The 25520-nt window shown below is 46.3% G+C and overlaps 1 protein-coding gene across 2 annotated transcripts; it reads right to left on the bottom strand.

Moving 5' to 3' along the window:
- Positions 1-4188: 4188 nt before the first annotated feature.
- RGS10 (regulator of G protein signaling 10) lies at positions 4189-25276 on the bottom strand. Of its 2 annotated transcripts, none has more exons than XM_009570556.2 (5): positions 25202-25276; positions 18272-18390; positions 16976-17062; positions 11480-11623; positions 4189-7589 (listed from the first exon to the last, which is right to left on the bottom strand). In XM_009570556.2, exons 1-5 carry the CDS (start codon positions 25248-25250, stop codon positions 7443-7445), a joined length of 546 nt encoding a protein of 181 aa, XP_009568851.1. In that variant the 5' UTR covers positions 25251-25276; the 3' UTR covers positions 4189-7442. The 2 variants fall into 2 exon arrangements, with proteins under 2 accessions (XP_009568851.1, XP_053928097.1); XM_054072122.1 differs by lacking the exon at positions 25202-25276 and adding an exon at positions 24301-24417.
- Between the last annotated feature and the right edge of the window lie 244 nt (positions 25277-25520).

Genomic DNA, 25520 nt, shown 5'->3' with positions numbered 1-25520 from the left:
CTGGGCCAGGGCCTCACTGTCACAGAAGTAAAATTGAAGTTGGCACGACACGCCCACGCCCTGCTTTTGGAGACCTTCGTTCCCAGCTGAGCTCATGCACAGGAAAATTAGGAAACAACAGCGAAGAACAGAACGCTTTTCCAGTGTAGCTACAGCCGCCCTGCTCTAACGTTCTTGGTCCCTCTTCAGTAAAAACCAAACCCAGGCTGAAATATAAAATTACCAAATCATTTAGGTTGGAAAACATCTCTAATTTCATGAAGTCCAACCATCAGCCCAACGCCACAGTGCCTGCTAAACCATGTTCCTTTTTCTTCATTCACAGCACTTTGGTCACTGCTTGGGCCATTTCAGTTTTATTTTAGCAGATCATGAAGGCCTTTTTGCATACAGGCTGATTTCTGACCCCCTTTTCCTGTCCAGTTTGGGAGCTTTGCTGGGACTCCAGTTACGTACACGAGGACAAATGAACCTTAGCAGCGTAACGTTGAGCACAAGCTACTCTGGGAAGCACTCCGACGTGCAGCTTTCGTGTTCTGTCCACCTCCACCCCACGCTGCTGGTGGTCAGCAACATCCTTGGGCATCCTTCTCTGAGACTGCTGATCCCTAAAAACCCTCATCACTTCCGAGTCCTGTTTTTCTGGCTTGTAGCTTCTCTTCTGAAGTAGAGAGGGGGGAGTGAATGAAGAAAAAGAGTGATTCAGGTTTTGGCAGCTCTCCCCTCAAAGAAGAACATTCCACACTTGCACATGAAAGGGATTTTTTAGCAAACCAAAGCAAAGAGTCGAAATAACAAACACAAACAATTACACAAAATTCGCCCCACTCAGTAGTTTCCCGGAGTGCTGCTGGTGGCTTAGCAAGAGATTGGGTCATTGCCCAATCTCGAGCTCAAAAAGAGGCAGCTCATCATTAAGTTCACAGAGTTATTGGCCCCACTACAGAGGATGAGATTTCCCTTCAGTCTTTGCCCAAGGGCTCCAAAAACAACAAGTTGCCTTGAGGTTGGAAATTCTGGTTCAGAGAGATTTTGTTCCCGTTCCATAAATGATACACAAATATTTATCGGAGTAGAAGGAAAATGCTTAAAAACTCCCTAATGTAGTGAATGAGACCAATCCCGAGCCGGGAATAATTCGCTTAATTCTTCACAGCGCTGCCATCGCTCTCAGCCATCTGTTAGCCGGGACGGTGCTGATAATCTATTAAGCAGCTTGGGAGATGAAACCTTCTGAAAGCAGAGATCATAAAGAGTTCACTCATTTCTCTGCAGCAGAAAAGGAAGTGGGTGGGGGAAAAGGATGAAAGGATGAAACACACAGCTCGTACTCCTCTGGCTTCAGGATGAAAGCTTGGCTCGAAAAAGACCCTGGTGATTTCTTACGTCCTTAACAAGAAATGGTGTCAAAGATGCGGCGTGAGCAGCAGTCAGAGGTGTTCTCTGCAGCCGATTATCTTCATTACATGGGAGCAGGTAATTTTAATCCAAGAGATCTTCTCTAGGCCTGTGGATTTGCCAAGTATCAGCCAGGGTGTCGAGAATCCTGGTTTTCTGAATAGCGGCTACCAGACCAGTGCAACAAAAGCAGCAGAAATGGGTTTCCCATTCATTTTGGGAGTGACTTGCTCCTGCAGGAGCACCAAACCTCCGCCCCTGTGATTTGCTCGGGTTCTGAAGTACTTGGTCTCAGTGATTGCACCATTGCCTCTTGTCCAGCAGTTTTTGGGGGTTCGTATCACTCAGTATCTCTTTGCAGGCTAAAAGAGGGGCATCAAGCTCGTCCTCTATGCTCTTTGCTATCAAGTCCACCTCTGTAGCGTTTTTGGGGTTGAAAAAAAAATGACATTTTCATGTTGTGCGTACTGCGGATACGAAAGAATGTCTAAATCCAGTGCTTAAACCATGGAAAAATGATGAAGTCAGTAAACACGGAATAGGAACTGAGACAAATCTATGCTGGGCTGTTCCTCTGGACTGAAGCTTGAAAAAGGACCTGGAAGAATTTAACTTACCTCCAATTTAGCAGGCTTTTTGCAACACTGGCAGAGCTTTAGTGTTGTAATCGTCAGCGTAACTTCTCCAAAGATTTCAAGTTCCAAACTGTTTTCATTAAGGACAAGGAAAACAAACACTTGAAATCTCTCTAATCAAACGCTCACGAGCATTCATACCCGACAGAGAGCTGAGATAGGGCCTGAGGAAATCGGAAACCACATTTGATAATACAACTTATGCTCTGCTGAGCTGCACATCGTCCCACTGCACTGACCACTACGATTTCCCCTGAGCTGAAGGGTCCAACCAGGCAGAACAGCTGGCAAACCTGGGATTCCTTTGGGAAAACACGCACTGAGGAGCTGCTGCAGCAAGGAAACAAAACCCCAGATGCTGCCGGAGGTTTATATTCCAAAGCAAATGAAAAACCACCGTGCATTTCCCGTGTGGTGTCAGGATGCCCCACTGATGGCAATCCCAGTGTTTGCCTGAAACACAAAAGAAAGGGAACGCTTCCCTTCCCTCTCCGACCTGTGCAGCACTGCTTTTCTCCATCAGCCTTTTTTCCTGGTTTGCACACGCGTGGAGGAGGAAACAAGGCCAAAGAGTAACGCCGGGATGCTGACAGGCAGCGGTTTAGGTACAGTGCCTCTGGCAAACCCACAGCAACACAACAGCACAGTAGAGACCAGCGCGGAGCAGCATCCGCTGTCCAGGCTGGGCTGCAGCACTCAGCATGCTGGTCACCGCTTCCCTTCGGAAGCGTCCCGTCTTGGAGAGACTCAAATGCTCCGGGCAGGAGCAGCAGTGGGGGAAGGGACAACTGCTGCTCCTTTTCTGCAGCCGTTTTGTAGCACAATCAGGAGAGCAAGAGCGTTCTCTGCTCTGCACACCAGCTTTCAAAGCAATTTGAACCATTTTCTTATACACAGCAATCCCCGCAAGTTTTGATTGAAGCAACACCGACTGCTTTTAATGGCAAACAGAGCCCTTTCGGTAGTTCAGTGCCGTATTTTCATTTAGCCGCATTCCCTGCCTACAGAAAGGTCACCACGTCCACTACAGCTGAGGAACCAAGAAGCTGTGACCTTCCTGTAGTTGCAGCTTGCTCACACCAACATCCCCACTTTATTCTGCCAAGAACCACGAGAGGGTGCTGCTAAATTTGGCTATTATTTCATTTTATCCAGAAACCACGCGCTGTACAATGCCTTTCCCTGTTTCTTTCCCCCACCATCCCAATCCCCTTCTGTCGGGTGCTTTTTAACTCCTGGCTGAAGGGAATTTGCCCCACTGAGCAGTCAAGATAAGAGTAGAGGCACTGATGAAAAACATCTTGCACTTCATTACAAAGCTGCTAAACAGGAGAGATCAGAACTCACGCAGCAGCGGCTCAGATGGCAACGCAGTAAAGTCACACAGATCCTTTGGATGAAGGATGGCCCACAGCCTGCTTTTAACCGTGGCTGTGCCAAAAGGGCACTTGAAGCCCTTGGACATCAGCTGTGTTGGAATTAAACCAAGAGGAGCTGCCTCTGGGACAGGGAATAGAACACTAAGGCGTAAACAAGCGTCCTGGCATGTCGGGGGCAGACGTTCGGCAAAACTGGTCGACTTTGTAAAGCTTGCTGCTCTCTGTGAGGATGTAAAAAGTTATAAGCAAATACTTTATAGAGAGGAGAATGAATCTCCTTTAAGCTTTGAACCACAGAATGATTTAGGACCTCTCCTTGCATCATAACCCTTATTAGTTTTTCTGGCAGATGCAAATGCTATCCTTAAAATCAGCATCTTCTGAACTGTTACTCAAACCTGAATATCCAAAACTTTTCCTCTCCCTCCCTATGGATTTTCAGACCCTCCTTCTCCACATCACTGGGTCAGCAACCGGAAGCAAGTGCCATGGAAGAAACACAGGAGGAACTGAGAAATGGGAGGAGATTCCTAAGGTGCAAGAAACATCTTCTGCTGTTCAAGTGACTGTGATTTGTTCAGATAACGGCTCCCTCAGAAGCAGAACCCACTGCATCGTCCCATCTTCCCATCTACAAAGTGAAAAACATGCTACGACAGAACATAAGCAACAGTGTTAACAGGGGGCGAAAACAGAAGATGGGACGACCATGGGATATGAAGGGATCTTTGCCCAAACTGTGTTCAAGACACAAAACTGTCAGCACGCGGATTCGGTGTATTTGGAGAACATTTTAATTTTTAGCTGAGAAAAATACACAATATGGTAGAGTTCAAGGCATGCAGTCAGGCATCAAACTTCTCTTGTTTGCTTTCTGTGTTCATACCTTTGGCGTAAGTCCTACTAAAAGGAGTAGATCCTGTCTTAAATCTGTCTATGAAGCAACTCCAAGTACCCACTTACAGCCTGAGGCTCGATGTGATGCTTACAGTTGTTCCAGGAATGCAGGATTCACTTACAGGGAAACTCAGTTCTTTTTCTGCCCGATTTGTTTTATGCTACATAGAGAAAATACCACGTATTACACAAAGTAAGTTTGATCAGTGACAGCACAGACAGAAGCAAAATAACCTTCTCCACAGATACACCTGATGCAATTACAGCCATCTGCTTCCATGGTTCTATTTTGCTCTTTAACTGGAAAATAAAGATGATATAATGAATAAAAATGCCTTAATTTCTGCTCCTTGCAGGTCTGGTTGCTGGTTGTCTTCTAAAGAACCAACCAACAGCAGACTCCACAAACGAGACAAACAATGGAGCAAGGAACTTTCTACTGCCGAGACAAAAGAGCAACTCAAAGATGAAGAATTTTGTGGATTTAGGTATATTACCTTAGAAACATCACAGGTATTGAAATAAACACCACAGACACTGAGACGCTGCTAAAAGACGCACTTCCTTGTGAGTAAGTTTTGGTTGGCAGCAATGCAAAACACCTTTGTGTCTACTCCTGTGGGGCATTTGGTCTTAAAAAGCGAACAATATAGTACCTGATAGAGACCATATTTCCAAGGAAAACAGGGTCTATAAGCAGCTACAAAATGAGTATTGTCTCTCTTTAACGCCCTACCGTTGTCCAGGCAGCTTCTGGTTTTATTATTATTATTTTCGAAGACTGTCCTCCCTTACTCGTGCCTTTTTAAAAATCAATGATTAAAAATGAATCTACTGCACATCCACGTGACGGATGTGGTAAGAGGTCATCCTGCACTTCCCCAGGAAAGTTCCCATCCTGCATTCTTCCGCATCACTAAATGGGAAGAGACAAATCCCAACTCCCGAATGCGTTTAAGCAGCCTGCTCCCAAGGACTCCAGTGGTACCAGAAGTTCCATCCTTTGCTACGGCAAGCGTTAAGCGTTCGTTATTACAGTGACTGTTCAAAAGAGGTAATCCTGATATCACAAAGACCCGGCAAGTCCAGAACAGGACAGTCCCATTTCCTGGGCCCCGTGGCAACAAAAGGATTCATGCATGTGCTCACTTCATCCCTATTCAGGAAAACACTGAAATACAACTTCAGCATGAGGTCAAACACCACTGAAAGTGCCTGAAGCAAGGGTATGACTTCATTAGACCTTTCAAGAGCATGAAAGGAAAATGAATTCAGTGCATAAGAACTACATCTTAAAACACATACGGAGGCACTGACCTCTTCTTTAATTTCCTTCTTCAACTGAGCACCCTGATCCAGTGGGAGGTGTCCCTGCCCATGGCAGGGGGGGTGGAATTAGACGATCTCTAAGGTCCCTTCCGACTCAAACCATGATTCTCTGATTCCTAAAAATGAACAGGCCACTTAGCACTGGGGGAAGAACCAGAACTCCCATTCCCTCTTACATTTAAGTAGGGAAGAGCCCATGGAAACCATTTTCTTTCTGTGTTACCTGCAAGAGTGGCTCAGAGTTAAAAGAAATAATCGAATCTACCAAGTAAGTTTGCGTCCTCAAAAATTAAAACCTAGATTTAGTTTTAAAACGTTGCTAGCAATAGTAATACATAAAACATATCTGAGCTTTCCAACCAAAAAAGAACTCTAAAATGATGAAAAGCTAACTGTGCATTCAGATTAGCCAGCACGCGAAGACAAGTTCAAGAAAAGCAGTGCAGAAAAGGAAAGAGTAAATAATGAGAGAATGTGAAATAGCTAAACTACACACAGCGAAGCTCCTCAATAGGGCTCCTCAATGTAGCGAATACGCTTTCCCAACTTAAAACAGCAATTTAGTAATGCTGCAGTGAATTAATTAAAAAATACACAATCACATGAAAAACTGTACGCCAAAATGTACTTTTCAGCTCTGCTACCGTCCCAGGACAACATGGCAGGCTCATCAGGAGCTTCTTCATGTACCACTGACATTTCATCTTTGATTGCTCTGGACGGAAATGGATTCCCCTTCCTCTCAAGCTTAACGTGAGAATGGCTGAGCCACAATGTCAACCCCCCCATTCCACTGCAGCCATCAGCATTATGATTAGGAAACCCTGAAATGCTCCTCCAGGGCAAACAAAGCTAGGCAGGGTGATTTTACAGGAAGGATTTTAGTGAAACAAAGCCAGACTTTGATGGTTGGTCCTGTGCCAAAGTATTTTTGACGCACAGAGCAGGATTGCTGAGGAGAGCTAGGAGGGACCAGATGGTTCCCAACACCGGCATCTGATGTTACGCTAACACACAGGACACGCCCTGGTCTGGCTTCGCTGAAATCACTGGGCTCAGAGTGGGAATCGCCTGCCATGTTCCTGAGGGCTGTTAGAAGCTCCTCAGAGAATCTCTCCGAGAGATTTTGTTCCCAAAGGAATAAAGGTCTTTCCATCCTCAGAAGGAGTTGATTGCTTACTGCAAATACATGAAGGATGTTTAAGAACTACAGAAATTAAAATCATGATTAGAAGTGCTTTGATTCAACAATAAAGGCACAGCAAAACAGGTATCACCCGGAAAGAACAAAGTTATATAGGAAGGGACTTCATTCTGTTGAGCTTAACTCTGAAAGATGTTGTTCCCTCACGATTAAGTTTGCTACGAATGACTCATCCACAAACTAAAGCGAAATGTACTCCTCAATAGCTTCTCCCGGCAAGTCAGGATGTCAAAAAGGGCCACAAATGAAAATTACAAGGCAGAAATAAAAATCCCACCATCCCATCTCCCATTTCTCATCATCATAATGTCTTACCAAAGAAAATAAAACAAACTGAAAGCATTTTAACTTGTAAAATCTGAAATACAGTTCATGCTATGGAGGAATACCTCAGCCTTCTAGCTAGGAACAGTCTCTCCGTGGGTGCTTAGTTGTTAGCTATCATGCAAAAACAATTAGTCGTTCAAGCAATTAAGAAGGTAAGTATCTCCTAAAAAAGGTTTTGACCTTTCCAAGCCCTAAATGCAACTGCTATAAACCTAGACTGTTCCTGAGTGTAATTTCCCTATTGTATTGCCTCTCCTGAAGGGACTGATCCTATCAGGTGTTGTAAATCCTCGATGCTCTTTTCGCTGCAGTCTGAGCCTCTGGTGAATTCTCCTCTTGCTCCTCGGACTTCTTCTGGTTTAGGAATATGTCTGACTTTAAGAAGCGGCTGTAGCTGTCGTATTTCATGAGATTGAATATCTGGGGAGAGAAGGCGAAAACAGAGAAACAATGACCTAAGTGAAACGAGATTTTAAATCAGAAGGGCAGTATGTGAATCCTGGTTTTGTTCTGCTGGCACTAAAGCATTACTAAAAAAACCAAGACATTAAAATACACTTCAAACTCTCAGCAGGAGCTGTAGCAAACAATACGAGAGGTCCCACACTCACTGTTTTTGCAGTAATGACCCCATTAGTTTAAGAATTAGGTTATGGTTTCCACAATAGCCAACTCCGAAAAGTGAATACTGAAAAGCGAGAGGTCCCATGCCATGGTCACTAGGGAGGATTTTACAGCTGAGGATGAGGAACTGCACGCGTGGACCAGCCTGGTCCCCTTCCACAGCAGCCTTAGCTCTGCAGAGCCACCAGGAGCAAAACCTAGCAAAGGTCTCCTTCTGGCAGAGCAGGAGGGTGATATCCAGAGGGATGGAGCAGAGCTGAAGGAAAGGAGGTACCTTTTAGGCTCCTTTCTGACCACAGTTATGCTTGAACTTTACAAAGTTGCTCATAATATACGCAGAGCACTGGATAATTAAGAAAAGCCTCTAAATAATTTACACAAATACTGCAACTTCAAACTGAATCCAGACTGAAACAACAGGTTTAACAACGTTTCTTAAACTTACGCCAATCCTCCTGTCCTCTTTAGGTTACTACACAAGCAAATGCCAAGACAGCTCTCAGGGCAGATCAGAAATGTTGCAGTTACCTGCCAGGAAAAATGACACCTGGTACAGATGTAATTTGCCAGTTAAAGTGTGGTTTAAAATGGATGCTGGACTGAAATTGTGCCATCAGGTTTTTCACCTGCTCTTATTCCCACAGCCAGTCTACAGCCAGCAAGGAAACATGAAGTCAGCACTGAGTACAGCTTTCCTCTCCCAGGGCTGCAGCTCAGCCTCACTCCTCAACACAACTATTTTCTCTTCTATTTAGACCCATTTCAGACAAAATAAGCTAGAATTCATTTGCTGCTTTCTGGAAACAAAAGGGCTTGGGAGAGGAGCCTGGAATCTGTTCAGGTGTTGCAGTCAGGACCGTATTTTTCTCGGTCTTCAAACAGAGGGGAAGGAAAAAAGTAAACCTTAAAACTGTAACTGAGGCAATCCCAAAGGCTGCGTCACCCTCTGCCCGCTATTTCACTGGCAGAGCCTCTCGGTCACGCTTCATGGCTGGTTGCATTTTGTGGGACTCAGAGTAACTATATTTCCAAAAGGAATTTCTGGATTCTGACCTGGCTGTGTGGATAATTGGAGTTTTATGGGTCTCGTCTCTGATAGCAAAACTGGGGAACACTACAGTTTGTTAGGAGTTTAGAAAAACCTCATGCTCTCAAATTGCTTTTTCACTTCACATCCTCAAGGGACCTGGACAGGCAAACACACAAAACTTGATGGTTCTTGTCTGTGCATTTGCTGAAATACCCTCCTTGCAAACAAACTACATGAAGCATTTCACTAACTGCCGGTTTGCATATTTACGTTCATGTCCAAAACAGTGGGAAACTTGCTTTACCAGCTACATTTCGGAAGACTAAAAATCCCCAAACAGCCTCTTGATGCAGACCCAAATCGATGCAGTTAAGCGAAGTCAAATTACACTTCCTGGCCCTGGCTAACTAGAATATAATTAAATTTATCCAGCTAGGTCAAGGGGAAAAAAATTGTAAAGATGGCATTGCCTGTTAAAACGTCGTAAGTCAGTGTTAAGAACTTAGACCTCTCTTGTTCCGGTATCATTTACAGCATCTTCCAGCGAGCAAGAGCACTGCAAGATCAAAATCTTCTGGAGTCTGGTCAGCCAAATGCACAGAGCAGACAGATTTTATAATCACATGTGAAAGCAGAATTCTCTTTTCCCCTCCCCTCTTCTCATAGCCTCTGGAGCAGAAACATTTATCCCCTAAGTGTTTTGAAGGCTACAGCACTTGGTTCAGCACGACCCACTGCCTCCAAGCTGTTTGTTTAGGACCATCCCATGAGCACAGAACTGCGCTCCACAAGGATCTAAACCCGTAGGTCTCTGGAGAACTCCAGCACAAGTTACTAGTCATGTTGTAGACCAGACTGTGGCTTTCAAGCTCTGCCTTTTTATCATTCAGACGCACAGTGCCAGCAGTAGTTAACACTGTGCTTTAGAGAACAAATTACCCCACTCTTCATAGCTTTATAAGGATTGAAAACTCGAGAACATCATAACTCTTCCTGAGCTGTTATCTAACAACAGTAAACAGGAGCTTGAAGCAGTGGAAACCTGCAGCAACCCATAAATGCTCTGCATTTGAAGTTCCCAGCCTTTCTTCTCACACCAGTAGGATTCCTCCACCACCAGTCTGGCCCGTCTCCAGTTCAGGTGCTACCAGTCCCTGTGTGTTCACGTGCACGCTCATTTGTAACACGGCAAAACATTCCAACTCCAGGAGTCTCTCCAGCTTCGCTCTCACCATCACCCATGCTGAACTGCAGATCTAGCAGAACATTTTCTCCCCCTTCCCCCAAAGTCAGATGTTCTTCCGTGAAAACCTCTGCTTCTTGCCATGGCAATTTGTTTTCAGACATTTCCACTGGAACCTGCTTGAAAGACTCTGCTCCTCAGACCACTTCAAGTGACCCAGGCAGTGCTGGACTAATGAGTTCAGTAACGGATGTGAAATGGGTCGAAAACACTATTTAAATCAGTGTGCTGCTTCTCCACAAAAGAAAAGAGGCAAACGGAAAATACAGGTAATCCTAGGGATGGTAGAAATTAAAAAGAGTACAGACCACAAGAGCTGGAAAGCCTCAGATAAGAGTGACTCACTTCATAACTCATGCTTTGAAATAAGCTAAATATCAAGACACTTGACCACCAAAAGACATTCCTGCAAGATGTCTCCTGATTTCTACCAGACCTCTCAAGATCTACAGGAAAAACCAAAGCAGATCCTATTCTCTCTCTGCTTTTAAATTTTGTGTGTTACAGAGGAGAAGGCTTTTCAGGAAATCGTGTTATATCCACATCGACGTAAACACCAAAACAAAGCAAAGTGAAGAATATCAAGCTCTCAAGGAAACCAGTGGCAACGACAGAAACAAACACCAGCAATGACTCATTGTGAGTGAATACACAGGAAAACGTAGGCACCAAGTCTGTCAGCTGGGTGTCTCGCAAGCTCCCGGCAGAGAAGTCCAGGAGAAAATATCATCTGATTTTCCAGGGAAGTCCTGAACTGGAATTAGCAAGGTTGTGCCAAGTCTCTTAACGAACTGTCCCCAGTCAGATGCGGCCAAGAACCTGGGGTACAGTGCACCCACCTCAGAGCGGCTCATTGATATCATGGAACGGTTTGGGTTGGAAGGGACCTTAAAGTCCATACAGTTCCACCCCAGCCATGGGCAGGGACGCCTCCCACTGGATCAGGGGCTCCAAGCCCCATCCAACCTGGCCTTGAACTCCTCCAGCAATGGGGCAGCCACCACTGCTCTGGGCACCCTGGGCCAGGGCCATCCTATCCTCATTGTGAAGAATTTCTTCCTAATATCTAATCTAAATCTTCCCCCTCCAAGTTAAAGCCATTGCCACTCGTCCTATCAGTCCAGGCCTTTGTAAAAAGCCCCTCCCCAGCTTTCCCTTTCAGCACTGGAAGCTGCTCCAAGGTCTCTCCGGAGCCTTCTCTTCTCCAGGCTGAACAACCCCAACTCCCTCAGCCTGGCCTCTATATCCTCAATCCAGAAGCAGCCCAGCTCCGTGTCCACACATTCAATCCATGCCACAGGGAGCAGCAGGCAGATTCCCAACTTTCCTACACTAGCCTGAGCTTAGCAAGCGGAGTCCCATGAAACGCAGACAAGAAAACTTAAAATGTTTTCTCAAAGAAAATAATTTTACCTGGTCCTGGAGCTTCTGAAACATGAGAGGGTGAGGAGTCTCCAAAATGGTCTCGTTCAAGCGGGATTGCCCTTCAACATTGACTTGGGAGGAAGCTTTGCTGGACAGGAAAGTCATGTAAATGTCTTTAGCTTTTTCTTGCATCTGCAAAAGGACATATTTATTAAAAGAATTATTTGCTGTGGGAATAGTCTTTCTACTTGTTAATGTTTTATTTGAGAATGCTCTGGGTCAGTTACTTCTTGACGCTCACATCTTCAAAGTAAAACATAGGCCCAATTAAAAAAGAAAAATAAACAAGTAACAAAGCAAGCACACATAAATTACCTTACTTGTGTATATTCATTTGTACTGGAGGAAAAACATCTCTGCAGGCCAACTCCCGCAGCCTTAAAGCCCATCCAGTTCCATCCCCATCACGGGCAGGGACACCTCCCACTGGATCCGGTTGCTCCAAGCCCCATCCAACCTGTCCTTGAACACCTCCAGGGATGGGGCAGCCCCCACTGCTCTGGGCAACCTGGGCCAGTGAACTGACACCAGTGGAAGCTCCAGTATCAGGCACTTAGGTTAAACAGCAAGTTGTGATGTTTAAATCTGCGAATCCAGCATAAAACTGCTCAACATCATCCTTGTCTTCACTACTTAGATAACTATTTTTAGTAAAGACAACCAGCACGCACAAGGAATCCAGAGGGAAAAAGCATTGTGGAAACCTCCTGCACGGCAAAACTCAGTGAGGTACACGTATAATCCTTGATTACCGTGTCATACGACATCCTTTGTCACAGCCACATTCTTACCTCGGGGCAGCTCAAGTGCCACACCGGCTACATGATTTAAAAAAAAGCCATTTTTACTAATGGTAAAGATAAGACTCTCCAGAGCCTCTGAAAGCTGATAACTTTGGGAAGGTGTGACTTGCATAAAGCAGTTTGTTAGCGTTCGCCCCGATTTCAGCAATTCAAGTGTTCTTCTCTTGATGAGTCAGTAACAGTGATAATATTTTGACCCTTCCTAGCATCTAAGTTTCAAAGCACTAAATGAAGCGGCCACAATCTTCCGAAATTCAACACAAGCTCCCCATTAACCAGAAGGTTGGGTAAGAGAAAACCAGTGGGGATAAAAAGACCCAAGCCAGGCAGGAGGAGAGCTTCCCTGCTGCAATCCAAAAGCTGTGCACCAAACCCCAAGGCCCTTGCAGCAGCAGGCACTGTACAATCATCAGCCACGCGTACTCGTCCATGTTTCCCATTGCACATGCAATGAGCAACCACATCTCCAGCCCCACACCCACCAAAGGGCTGCGTCTTTGATGGGAAACGGCCTTGAAGAAGGAAGCATTAAAACTCCTACCCACGGAGGAGTCACAGGATTTCTTTCTTGTTTTACAGCTGAGAATCAGCATTTGGGGATAATTAGAAGAAAAGCTACACGTGTCTGATAACTCACAGGCCTAAAGAGTTAACCCTCTCGCTGCTGAAGGGGACACACATTTTCCAGGAGTGTTTCTTTTGAATAGAGAGTATTCATCTGGTGAGTAAAACATCCTGTGTCGGGGGCACTAGGTCACAATGGAGTGTTTTATAACCATTTCCCATCTTTTTGGTTTCACAGACTGCGGAGGACTCGGTTAGCCAAGCAGGTAACCCAGTCGATCAGCGGTGCGACAGCTTTACCTGGTAAAGTTAACACCCTAATGCCCAGACGGTAAAGGTCCCTTTGGCTGGTGTGGCATGAGCAGGCAGACGCGATGGTGCTGTCTGTCAGTCCTACCTACAGGACTTTTGAACCCACTGTCCAATTTCAACCAAGAGAGCAGCTCAGGACTGAGAAATAACTGCCCTCCTACTGATTCAATGAGAAAGAGCAGCAAGAGGAAGGAAAGGGAGAGAAAAAGCAGCGCGCGCACCAGGGGAAAAGCTGCAGTATTTGTCTGAAAGCCATCTACTCTACTCTAACTGCTGGCACGTACTTAGCAGCTGGCTCAGCAACGCACACACAGCGCCACGTCAGCCCCGAGACGAGGTGCTGCTCGCCCGAGGCACAGAGGAGCAAGCCGGGCACTGCAGAACAAGGCTGGAGGGGAAACATGAAACTAGAAGTACAGGGAGGAAGTTTAAAGAACATAAGGGAAACGAGAGGATTGTGTGGGAGGCTGGTGAAACGGGAGGATTTTGTGGGGAAGAACGACAAAGAAAGGAAGCAAAAGTGCTGCGGCAGGGAGAGGGGGTCATTGGAGAGAGGCGGGGGACTGACTGTGATAGTGGGGAAATAGAGGAAAGCACAGCAAAACATTACAGGTCCTGTTGCACATGGAAGGACCGTTACACTATGTGTATGTTTCAGTAGCAGAGCACCCCTTTAACTACAATATATATTGTTTTTATAAAAGGAAGTACAGCTAAAGCTGCCAGCACGCCTAAACTTCCCCCAAATAATATTCAAGGAGAGCCAGGCTCAAGCGGAGGAGACAGCGATGTTCCCTGTCAGGCAGCTGGCACTCTTTGTTCTGCATCAAACTAATGCCTCAGCACAGGGAACTCTGCTCTGGAATTTAAACAACACTTAAACCGGGATCTTGTTCACAGGTGGCTATTAAAGGACTTCTGGCACTTTTCACTGACATCTGTGCGCTTGTCCCAGCATTCGTGCCAAATTCCCGTTTGGAGTATGAAGCTCTGTCCACAGAAATCCCCCTCACTATTTCAAGTGGATACAATATTCTTTCCCACTTCCTTTCCTAAGGTCAAATTCAGCTCTCAAGCATGTGCAGCTCCCAAATGAGGTAAATGGAAGTCCCAGATGCTCATCAGAACAGGCTCCAGCAGTTAGCAGCTGCGCAGCACTACCCAGTCCTGTTTAACCACTGCCACATTCCACACCGGGACGGGCAGAAGACACTCTTGAATAGGTGTATTTTGTTCTGAAATTGCTCTCTTTAAAACTTCTTGACACGGGCATTTTGGTGAGTTTTAGCAATAGCTGAAAAGATTCCCCGTTGGAAGCATTTATTACAATCTATAACTTCTTTTGAAAGCTTAGCTGCGGGAGCAGAAACATTGAAACCTTCAGAAGTCACACACTGGACAAGTTGCTTGTTTCATGAGCAGCCACAAACACGACAGCATATGAATAATTCCAATAAAATATTTAAGGTTGAATTTTATTCATTTATCCCCACCACTCCCATTTCAATAATTAAATGTGTCCTAAGATGAGGACCATACGGGTAGCATCAGAGCTCACTGCTAAGAGTGAATTTGACCTAATTCTTTCCTCGATCTTTGCTAAAATTTACATTTCCATTTTAACTTCAATTTTAAAGGAGTGATAAAGAAAGAATATCCTCTTTTTTTAAACTACAGAGATGTGTCTTGAGCTGAGGGGAGGAGCTTGAGAGCTCCCATACAGCAAGAAACGGACTGAATTCTGTGCATCTAAAACCTGCCCAGACCAGTAACGGAGTCTGCTCGCTGTCTGGCTCTGCTGATGCTGCAATCTCCCCTGGTCCCTGAAACAAGCACCCACTTGGTCTTAGTTCACCCAGAGAGGACAACAAATACAACCTCGTGGAGCAGTTTTGTCTGAACTCCATTTCTGCCTTCTCCTGACCACCGCTAGTGTTGAGCCAACACAACAGCCAAGAGCCTGGATTCTCCTTGCCCGCACTCCCACTCCTGGCTGCACAGTGGTTCATATTCAAGAGAAGGGGACAGAGAAGATAAATCTGCCCAGCTTCATGCAAGATCTGCCTATGCTGGCTTGAAAAAGTCAGCTTCTAGGCAGACCCCACGTGGCAGTGGTTGGACTAACAACTGCCCCAAATTTAATAAGCCTTGAGGAAACACTCAGGATACATCCTTAGAATTGCAACGATACAGTTCGACTGTTTACACACAGCAGAAAGCAGGAGCACGGTGAGCCTGAATCTACCTGCAAAGACCAGAAAGGACACGAGGGAAGGACAGTGCAGTTACTGAGCTACGCATCCTAAGGGTCCAAAGCCCACCAGCCTATAACAATCCAAACTGCTCCAGGCTGACCCAGGATAATGATAACACGAGGTACAGTGGATATTCACCCAGTGACCAGCTGGTGACCTTTGTGCAAGGTCAAACCGACCAAGAAAAAACCCACGCTAAAACACTCATGTGGAGTAGTGAAAAGTTTATCTTATACTCTAAAAATAGGGGGGAAAAAAAATCCCATTTGATGCGGGTTAAATCAGTTTCATCTGACCAAAAGTCTACGTGTCTAGGAGCTTGTTTCTGTGGTAAACCAGTTTTAATGAGAAGCAGGTTGTAAAATAAGTAAAGAGTTGGTTTTAGAATACTTTGCTCAGAGTAGATAGATAAGAAGTGGTTTCTGTAAGAGGCACTTCCAGAAGACAAATTCATGCTTCATCCTATCATAAACACTAGCAAGATTCCTATTTTTAGTGCTTTTTCTAGCTGTTTAAATTATCTAAATGAAGCCATCCATAAGCAGTAGCTATAAAAACTTGCTGTAAGTCTGTGTCGTTCTAAAGCACGTTTATTCTAGCTGGCTGTAATAGCTTCGGCAGAACCAGACTCCGCATTGACCACGCTGTGTAATGACTGGGACTGAATTATTAAGCTAACTGGAACCTAGTGAAGCCTTTGTTCATTTGGCAATTCATCCAAGAATTCACTGCGCTCCTATCTCTATACATCAGTTCACCATTTCCTGTGCTAGCGTGTGCAATCCTAAAATAGCTGAAAAGATGGAAATTATTTAGCAAGAGAAAAGAAGATTATTATCCCACTGCAAAATGTGGGACCTTCCAGAAGGATTTTCCACTTTCGTTTCCATTTTGAGATGTAGTTTGACACCTGTCCAAGGGGTATCAAGAATCATTCCTTTACAGGCAAGGGGAGAGAAGAACCCCTGGGCTCACCCCAGCTACTGCTGCCATCCAGCACAAACAGCTTCCAAACCAAAACATGTCATGGTTCTACGGTTCCATCGGTTTGAATAAAAATTTAAACACAAAAGTCTAAATAGACTCTCAGTTCCTTTTGTTTTGTAACTTGTAATTCGATACAGGAAAATCATTCATTTTGGTATTGTAAAACATTTTGCGATTTTTATGTTCCACTAAGATATTATAACAGTGTCTATTTTCATGTGATAGCTGCTATGCTTTAAAAAAAAAAGTCCTGACTGAAACGTCTGTATGTTTTCAAGCAAGATGATGCAACATCGCTGAATTAAACCTTTTGCTATTCCCAAGCAACACCAAAAAGCTCCGAGTTTCCAAAACATGGGAAACCTGACAATTCCAGCATTTTGTTCTGATTTGAACTAGAACGGGCTTTGTTTCCAAACAATTCCAACACCGTGATTGCAGCTCAATTCCTTCAAACAGATTTATTTGTGCTCACACGAAGCACTTTAGGCAACAGAAACCTTAGAGCTCCAGCTCTGCTAGGGAAAGTGTGTTGACAAGTTAAGTTTATCAAGGAAACATACCTGCTTTTTTCCCTGTGTTTTCTTAAATTCTTCACATGCCAGCCAGAACAAAACATTTTCTTCGCTAAATTCTTTCTTTAGAAATTCCTAAGGGAAAAAAAATAGGCAAACAAACGTCAGGATCCAATTTCCCAATTGTTTTTCTCTCTTCCTGTCAAAACTAGAAGCTGCCACTGGCTTTGCCGCGGTGTGAGTTCACACAAGGCAGCGTGACAGGCCCACGGCATCAGTGCCTCTACACCCCACCAGGACACAAACCCTTGTATATCCAGCACTTTGAAAGCACATTCAAGGAGAATGAGGAGCTACATTAAATCTCAGAGCATCTCAGTAATGAACACATCGAGTTTCTTCAGCCTCTCTTAAATAACGTGAGCAACTTTACAGTCACTACTCAAAGGGAAAGCCAACCGTATACAAATTCATTAGCAAGTGAGTATAATGAACTGTTTTAACGAGTCACAGATCACTCAAGATTCTGCACTAGTACCTTTCTGTTTTTTTAATGAGTAAAATCTCTCCAGGCAGAAGCGTTGCTAAACATGATCATCGGTGGCAATAAATTCACTTAAGTAAACTAAAGCAGAAGTTTTATTTGCATTCTCTAGACAGCGTTTAAACAAAGCACGTTCCTCCAGAGGTGAAGCATGTTTTAAAATGGTGAAAAAGGTACAGTAAATTTCTTTATAAAACATAACGACCAGAATGTTTATAGCTCTGAAATCACCAGGTTTCACTCTCAAGTGTTAGAAAATAGAGATTAAGTAACATCAAGAATTAAACAGCATCGAGACAACTTTTTTTTCCTAAGAATTCTAAAGCCCAGTGTTCTGTGATTCTAATTTACATCCCTTTTCACACAGTCACCAGGCTCAGGGACCGTCATTGGTAACTCATTGCTTAAGTGAGGACAATGTATAAGAATAAAGAGCGCAGGATCAGTCCTCAGTGATAAATAATCTCAGCAAAAGAGATCCGTGGCTCAAGGGCTGCAGTTTATACAACAGGAACTTTTAAATCCTTGCAACAGCCAATAGATTTGATTAGAAAGATGCAACCACACTCTTCCACGCGCCTTCTCAGAGAAAGCTGCAGTGGGCTAAAGGCACCAACCACCTCAGCAGCTCAGCAAAAGCCCCAGCTCCAAGTCTGCCACTGCTGCTCAGGGTATGTATCAAGAAGGATGAATGCCGATGTGCTCACAGCACAGGCACAGCTGCACCCTTTATGCTGGGACTCATTTAGCTTGAATTCCTAATTTCGATTTATATAAATAGCCATAGTTAACAGAGCAACCCTAAAGCGTTTCACTCCTTCCGGATCCTCGAGGAGGTTCTCCAGTGACGTAGCCCATTTTGAGGTTCCTTTCAAGGTTTGGTGGCTGCTGCTTGGGTGACTCTCGCTGTCATTTATCTCTGGAAAATATCAAGACAAAGCGCCATCCTGGTTAGAAGCTATTCATGTCACACAGACTTCTTCCCCCCTGCGCCCTTGGATTACAGCTGCTTTCTTTAAAGGAAACACCATAAAACTGAAAATAAACACACACACGTATTTGAATCCTGCTTTGCCTATAAGGAGGCAAAACTGTCTCACAGTTAGATAATTGATGAGCACGTAAGTCATCGTTTTGTACGAGTTCAAGCACCTTTTGCATGTGGGACACAGTGACCGCAGCCCGTGTAGTAAAAGGACCATTTGCCTTTTGTTCTGGCACTGTCAACAACGTCGTCTTCTATAAAGCAAATACTGGTCAGTCACACGCACGACATTTATTTCTAAGAAAAGAATCATCAGTGGAGCTTGGGAAAGGCAAAAGGAGAAAGAAAAAATAATGCTTTGTTTAGCAGAACAAGTCCAAGATGCTAACCCTGTGTAACAGCAGGAAATACAGCCGGCAGAGGAGCCTCATCCAGCTGAGTCGCCCTGCGATGGGGCAAGCGCTGCTTGGGTGGTTGCTCTCTTCATAGCATCATAGAATGCTATGGGTTGGAAGGGACCTTTACAGGTCATCCAGTCATGAGAAAGCCATGAAAAGTCAGGCTCCACTTCCACAGGCACTGTGGAAAGGTGCACAGATCTCTCGCTGTACTCAATACAGCTTCTGTTCATTTTCATAACCCCTTCATTTCTCCCTAGCAATTTACTGGAAATGTGGATTTTAGTTACTTCCGCTTAGGCTCTGTCAAAAGCCCTTCCTCCACCATGAAACTAAACCTCAGCAAGTATCTCAAAAAGCTATCTATGCAGAGCTGTGCTATCAGATGACGTTTACAGCTGGTAGCCAGAAAGATAAACGCTAGGGTTAAAGCCCTACAACATACTGGCAAGGCAGCAAAGCCGACCAAGATTTAGTTGGTAGGGACGTGTAGAGTATATTTGTTTTTCTAACACTGAGATGAACCACTACTTTAAATAAATTAATATCTTCTCTCTGGACAGGAGTTTTTTTCATACAGGAGAAATTACAAAGCTGGACAAGAGGTAAACATTCTGGAGCTGTGGATTCCATACCCATTGCCTAATATCAAGAGATCTATACTCATGTCTTGAGTAAATATAGAATGGTTTGGGTTGGAAGGGACCTCAAAGCCCATCCAGTCCCACCCCCTGCCATGGGCAGGGACACCTTCCACTGGATCAGGGGCTCCAAGCCCCATCCAACCTGGCCTGGAACACCTCCAGGGATGGGGCAGCCACAGCTTCTCTGGACAACCTGGGCCAGGGCCTCTTCACCCTCATTGTGAAGAATTTCTTCCTAATGTCTAACTTAAATCCTCGCCCTTTCAATTTAAAGCCATTCCCCTTTGTCCTATCACTCCATACCCTTGTAAAAAGCCCCTCCCCAGCTTTCCTGGAGCCCCTTTCAGCACTGGAAGCTGCTCTAAGGTCTCCTCAGAGCCTTCTCTTCTCCAGGCTGAACACCCCCAACTCTCCCAGCCCGTCCTCACAGCAGAGGGGCTCCAGCCTTCAGATCATCTTCACGGTCCAGATGTAATACAGATGTAGAAGACAGTGACGCATCTAAAATGACCAAGCAAACGTCACTGCAGGCTACACATTTCATGTGCAAATCCTCTCCTTCGCCTGTCCTGTTCTCACTCTACGATGCTGTCAAAGCACCACCCTGAAATTTCTTACATGACAAACACATGACTCGATGCCTGCACAAAACCTGCCAGGATCCAAGACCGTAGCCAATTTAGATGAGGACTGTGATAGACCTGTCTCCAAAGCAGTGAGGATACCTTCAGCTCTGTATAAGAAGCACGCAGTCTGCCTGTTCAAGTCCAAGAGTCAGAACCTGGGGACTGTCTCCAGCGCACCACTGCAGACTTCATGCGAGACACACGAGCACAGCGAGTTAACCGTGCTTCGGTTTCCCCTCCCCTCACACAAAAGGATGTGGTTCGTGATTATTGCTTGCAGAATTTATTTTAGGAACCTGACTCAAAGTGTCTGGGCATCTAATCTCAACAAAATTGGTGAGATGTAAGTGGGAACAGCCAAGTACAAAACCGCTGCTGAGGAGCCAGAATCTGTTGTTACGACCACTCTCACCTGCAAGCAAAAGAGCGACTCTGCTTGTACAGCTGCTAATGGCCTGAAGAACTTTGCCATTCCCTTATTTTTTCTATGAATTAGCAAAGAGCATATGGCAGTAAGATTGTATTTCCAGTGTTCCTTTTCCAGCCAAATTTTAAGTGGACTTTAATGATGACTTTGAAAAGCATACATTTCAACAGGCCAATGCAATACATGTGAATCCAGCACCAGGAGAACCAAAAAGAAACATTTCTGGCATGCAGACAAAGGCCAGAACAAGTCTTCCATAGACCGCGGTTACATAGACCCACTTCCCCTCAGCTGCTTTCTACTGGTGTCTCATTTTCTCTCAGTCCTCCCCAACCACCATTCCCTAACTTCACAACCCAACCCCATCCTCTGTTTATATTCCCCCTGCTCTTCTTCATCGTCCTCCAAAGCCTTCACTCTCCCATAACCCTGCTCTTCTTCTCTCTAATACCTCCTTCTCCTCCTCCAGCCTTAGAGCTAATACAGGTTGAGAGAGCTGGGCTTGTTCAGCCTGGAGAAGACTCCGAGGAGACATTATAGGGAGCTTCCAGAACCTGAAGGGGCTACAAGAAAGCTGGAGAGGGACTGTTCACAAAGGCTTGTGGTGATAGGACGAGGGGGAAGGGGTATAAACTGGAGAGGGGCAGATTTAGATTAGACATAAGGAAGAACTTCTTCATGATGAGGGTGGAGAGGCCCTGGAACAGGTTGCCCAGGAAAGTTGTGGCTGCCCCATCGCTGGAGGGGTTCAAGGCCAGGCTGGATGGGGCTTGGAGCCCCTGAGCCAGTGGGAGGTGTCCACATCCACCGTGGGGTGGTTGGAACTGGATGGGCTTTAAGGTCGCTTTCAACCCAAACTATTCTATGATTCTATGATTCTGATCTGGGTTTTGATAGGAGGACCTACACAACTTCTCCCCGATGTTCATCCGGCTCATTGTACAGGACTCTGTGACTCAGTTTGTTTCCACACTTAGTCAGCTCCCCACAAAGCACTGCGGCTCCGAGAGGAGGCTTGCACAATGCAACCCCTTCCTTCACCTCCAGCCTTTGATTCCAGCTGGCTGCTCCCCAAAGCAGAGATGATGGGACGTTGCTGGTGCCGCATAGTTCTGCTGAGCCGGGGGGGTCCCACCAGCAACCGTAACCCCAGCTCAGCCCAGGCTACAGCTCCTGGTCTGAACCATGAGGAGACACAGAGGCAGGGAACACCAGGCACAGTGTCACTGTGGAGAAAGGACCATGGTCCACAAGTAAGGAATCACAGAATCGCCTAGTGGTTTGGGTTGGAAGGGACCGCAAAGCCTAACCAGTTCCACCCCCTGCCACGGGCAGGGACACCTCCCACTGGATCAGGGGCTCCAAGCCCCATCCAACCTGGCCTGGAACCCCTCCAGGGATGGGGTAGTGGAAGGCACTTTGGCTCCTGCCATCGGGTAGCATGGCTCTTGTCCTGAGCAGTGCCCCAAACCCACAGAAACTGCATCCAATGAGCCTCCTGGTACCACCCTGCCCACCGTGCCCGGGGCAATACAGCTGCAGGAGCCAAAGCCACGCCAGGGAACGTGCCAGCGGCGCTGGAGGGCTCAGCCCTGGGCACTGGGCTTGGCACTGATCACGCTCTCTCCCTCTGGGCCGAGCACCATTAATCCCTGTGTTCAGTGCTCCTTTGCAGCTGCCATAAAACATTAACGTTCCCCTTCAGCACAACTGTGAACAGGCTGCACACGACACATGAGAGCAGGAAACACCCTGGAATTTTAGGAGGACATTACAATTTCTGCGTATTTTTATTACGCCCCATTAAATACACCTTCACAAATGTCTTTTCCCCAGTACAAAAGTGAATCCCAATTAGAATTGTAACTTCCCACTCCACACACTGGTTTCATTTCACAGATTCAATGTGTGATTACTAGATTTTTTTAAAAGCTTAACAGATAGGAAAGAGGTTTTCTCCAAAAGTGACTCAAAAAGGGTCACTAAATTGCCTTAAAAATACTTTCACTGAAGTATAATTCAATGAAAGTGTGAAACAATTTATTTTAGAAGGCAATACTGCAGTAACTGTAATTACACGGATGACCCTCCTGAAACCTATTTATCTCTGTTTGCTAGTCGTAAAGATGACTTTTGCCATTTAAAATCAGCTGGTGACAAAGTTACTTGGAAATAATGAGCTCGATACCAACATTTAGCAGCTAAATTGCATATGTTAGCAAGGAGATTTAAATGAGGAAGGCAGACATTTGCTGTGAGGGAAAACCGGGAGATAATTCTGTGCATCAAACGGGGCATTACAAAATGGCAGTTTTCCACCGATCCTTCTATAAAAGGAACACACAGAACGTACAACCAATCGGTATATAAATATATATATATCAAACTATATATAATATATAGAGTCATAGAATGGTGTGGTTTGGAAGGAATCTTAAAGTTCACCCAGTTCCGCTCCCCTGGATCAACATCTCCCACTGGATCAGGTTGCCCAAAGCCCCTTCCAACCTGGCCTTGAACACCTCCAGGGATGGGGAGCCACAACTACCCCAGGCAACCTGTGCCAGGGCCTCACCACCCTCGTATATATAAATATATATACATCTATAAATATGCTAACTATGTTTCTGTCGCAGGAGGGTGCTTGCTACCTCTCAGGCAGGTTAGAAACCAAGAGGCAGAGAAAGCCAACAAAACATGAGGAGCAAAGCATGGTTGCCGAGAGTCTCCCCAAGCAAACTTTCCATGTGTACAACCATAGCACAACCTGCGTGATGGGCGCCGGCCAGATGCTTCTCCAAAGGCAGTAAATTATTAAGTGCTTATTTTAACAGCACCGTTATATTAGGAGAACCCTGTAGTAAGCCGACAGATAGGCAGCTGCATTAGCTGGAGCATTATCTGGGAGAAGCATCTTCTAGAAGCTGCCTTCTCCCATCGGTTCTGCCACACTCGGCTGTGGATAAAAGCTCTTTGTGAGCGAAAGATATAACGGGAAGCGCAGCACTAACAACACCGCAAAGATCAGTTGAGGTGTGGTGCCCATAAAGGCAAACGCTTCCATTCTCCAATCAAGAACACAGACTGAAACCGCAGAGAGCAACAATAAAACACACACACACAACTTTGCGGGTCAAGACTGATGGTGTTGGCCCTCGCTTCTGACAACCACAAAAAAAGTGGGAACCCATCAAACTTTTACAGATTGAAACAAAGCTAATTGAGTCGGGCACGCTAATGCGTCTGCCATCAGTTTCCCAAGCTGCTGTCACCCTCAAGCTCTGGAAAGAGCGGCCTGTGTGGCACCGTATCAAACGGCGCAGACTCAGACACTCCACGGGCTCACGGCGAAAGCATCCCTTCCCTAAATCCCTCTTCTAATCGCTTCTTCTGCAAACTCCTTAACGAAAGGCGAGCAGCGCACAAACAATACACATGACAAAAGCGCTGCGGAAATAGCACGTTCCTTATTCTGTATATAAGCTTTAACATCCAACGCTAAGAAAAGCCTTCTGCGTTTCTTCTCAAATTGCTTCTGATCACACTCCCTGCGTTTTCTCCTGGATCATCAAGCGACAAGCCACAAAGCTTTATTATGAGTTTAGAAGTACTCCGAATACCTTGTCTTTTCCGATAGCCACCGGAATGCCTATCCAGCAATAATCATCAGTCTGGTATTAATAAATCCGATGCTATGACACAGTAGGGAAGTTCATAAGCAGGCAGCTGAAAAGGCAAGATCCCCTTACTTTCCATGTATCCGAGCACCACCGGATGAATCCCCACACAATTCTTTCCTAAGAGCAGCTGAATTTCAAACTTTCTCACTAGAGAAGGGCCGTTTGTGGTTGTTCAAAGCACGAGCCCCAACATCCTCTTTCGACCGTCTCCACCAACAGCTGGCGACCGGATTCCACTTTTAACTAGAAGGAAGGAAACTAAATGGGACGTTCTGCTTTTGGAGCATCTCTGGAAGCGCTCCCCAGACATATATACGCTTTCAAAAACAACCCAAAAAAACTCCTTCAGACAGCGCAGACACCGCGTTTGGCCGCTCATACGATGGGTTATAAAGCGGAGCATTACTTTCTAGGGCTCTGACAGCCACTTTTCCCCTCGGTGCTTTCGTGGTGAGGTGTCTCAGCCCCTCGGGATGGACGGACGGACGGACAGACGGGGAGGTTTGGGACTGGATGGTCTTTAAGATCCCTTCCAACCTAAACAGTTCTATGATCGTCGGTCACGGAGATGAGGGAGAAGCTCTGCCATGAGGGCAGACTGGGGCTGCTCATGGAGGGGAGAAGGCTGAGAGAGACCTCAGAGCGGCTCCCAGCGCTGGAAGGGGCTGCGGGAAAGGGCTCTGGATCGGGGAGCGCAGGGACGGGACGACAGGGACCGGTTTGAGGCCGAGGGAGGGGAGCTGCGGCGGCTCCGGGGCAGAGGGGGGGCAGAGGCGGCCGCTCCGCCCTGAGGAGCCCCCGCGGGAGGGACGGGGCTCGGCGCCGCCGAACTGCGCGGCTTTGGGGTTCTTCCCTCCCCTCCCACGCTCCCCCCGGGACGCCCCAGCCGCCAGCCCAGCGTTTCCCTGGGCTCGAGTCCGTGTGCACGGAGACCACCGCCCCGCCGCCCCCGTCGCCCCCTCGGCGGTACCTGAGGGCGGTCTCTTCCTGCTCAGGCGGCTCACGGCGCGGGTGAACATCGCTGCCCGCCCCGCAGCCCGGCCCGGCCCTCCCCCCGGACAGCCCCACCCTCCATCCGCACCCACCGCCAACACAGACTCCTCCACCCCAATCCCGGGCATCCGCACCCCGGGCATCCCTCCATCCTCATCCCTCCATCTCCATCCCTACCCCTCCATCCCATTCGGGCATGGCCATCCCTCCATCCCCAGCCCGGCATCCCCACCCCTCCATCCCAACCCTGGCATCCTTCTACCCCAGCATCCCAAACCCGGGCATTCCCCACCCCG

The sequence above is a fragment of the Cuculus canorus genome, chromosome 7 (genome assembly GCF_017976375.1).
Source record: "Cuculus canorus isolate bCucCan1 chromosome 7, bCucCan1.pri, whole genome shotgun sequence".
Lineage (NCBI taxonomy): Eukaryota > Metazoa > Chordata > Aves > Cuculiformes > Cuculidae > Cuculus > Cuculus canorus.
Note: the sequence above shows the minus strand (reverse complement) of the source record. Positions and strands in the feature narration are given on the sequence as shown.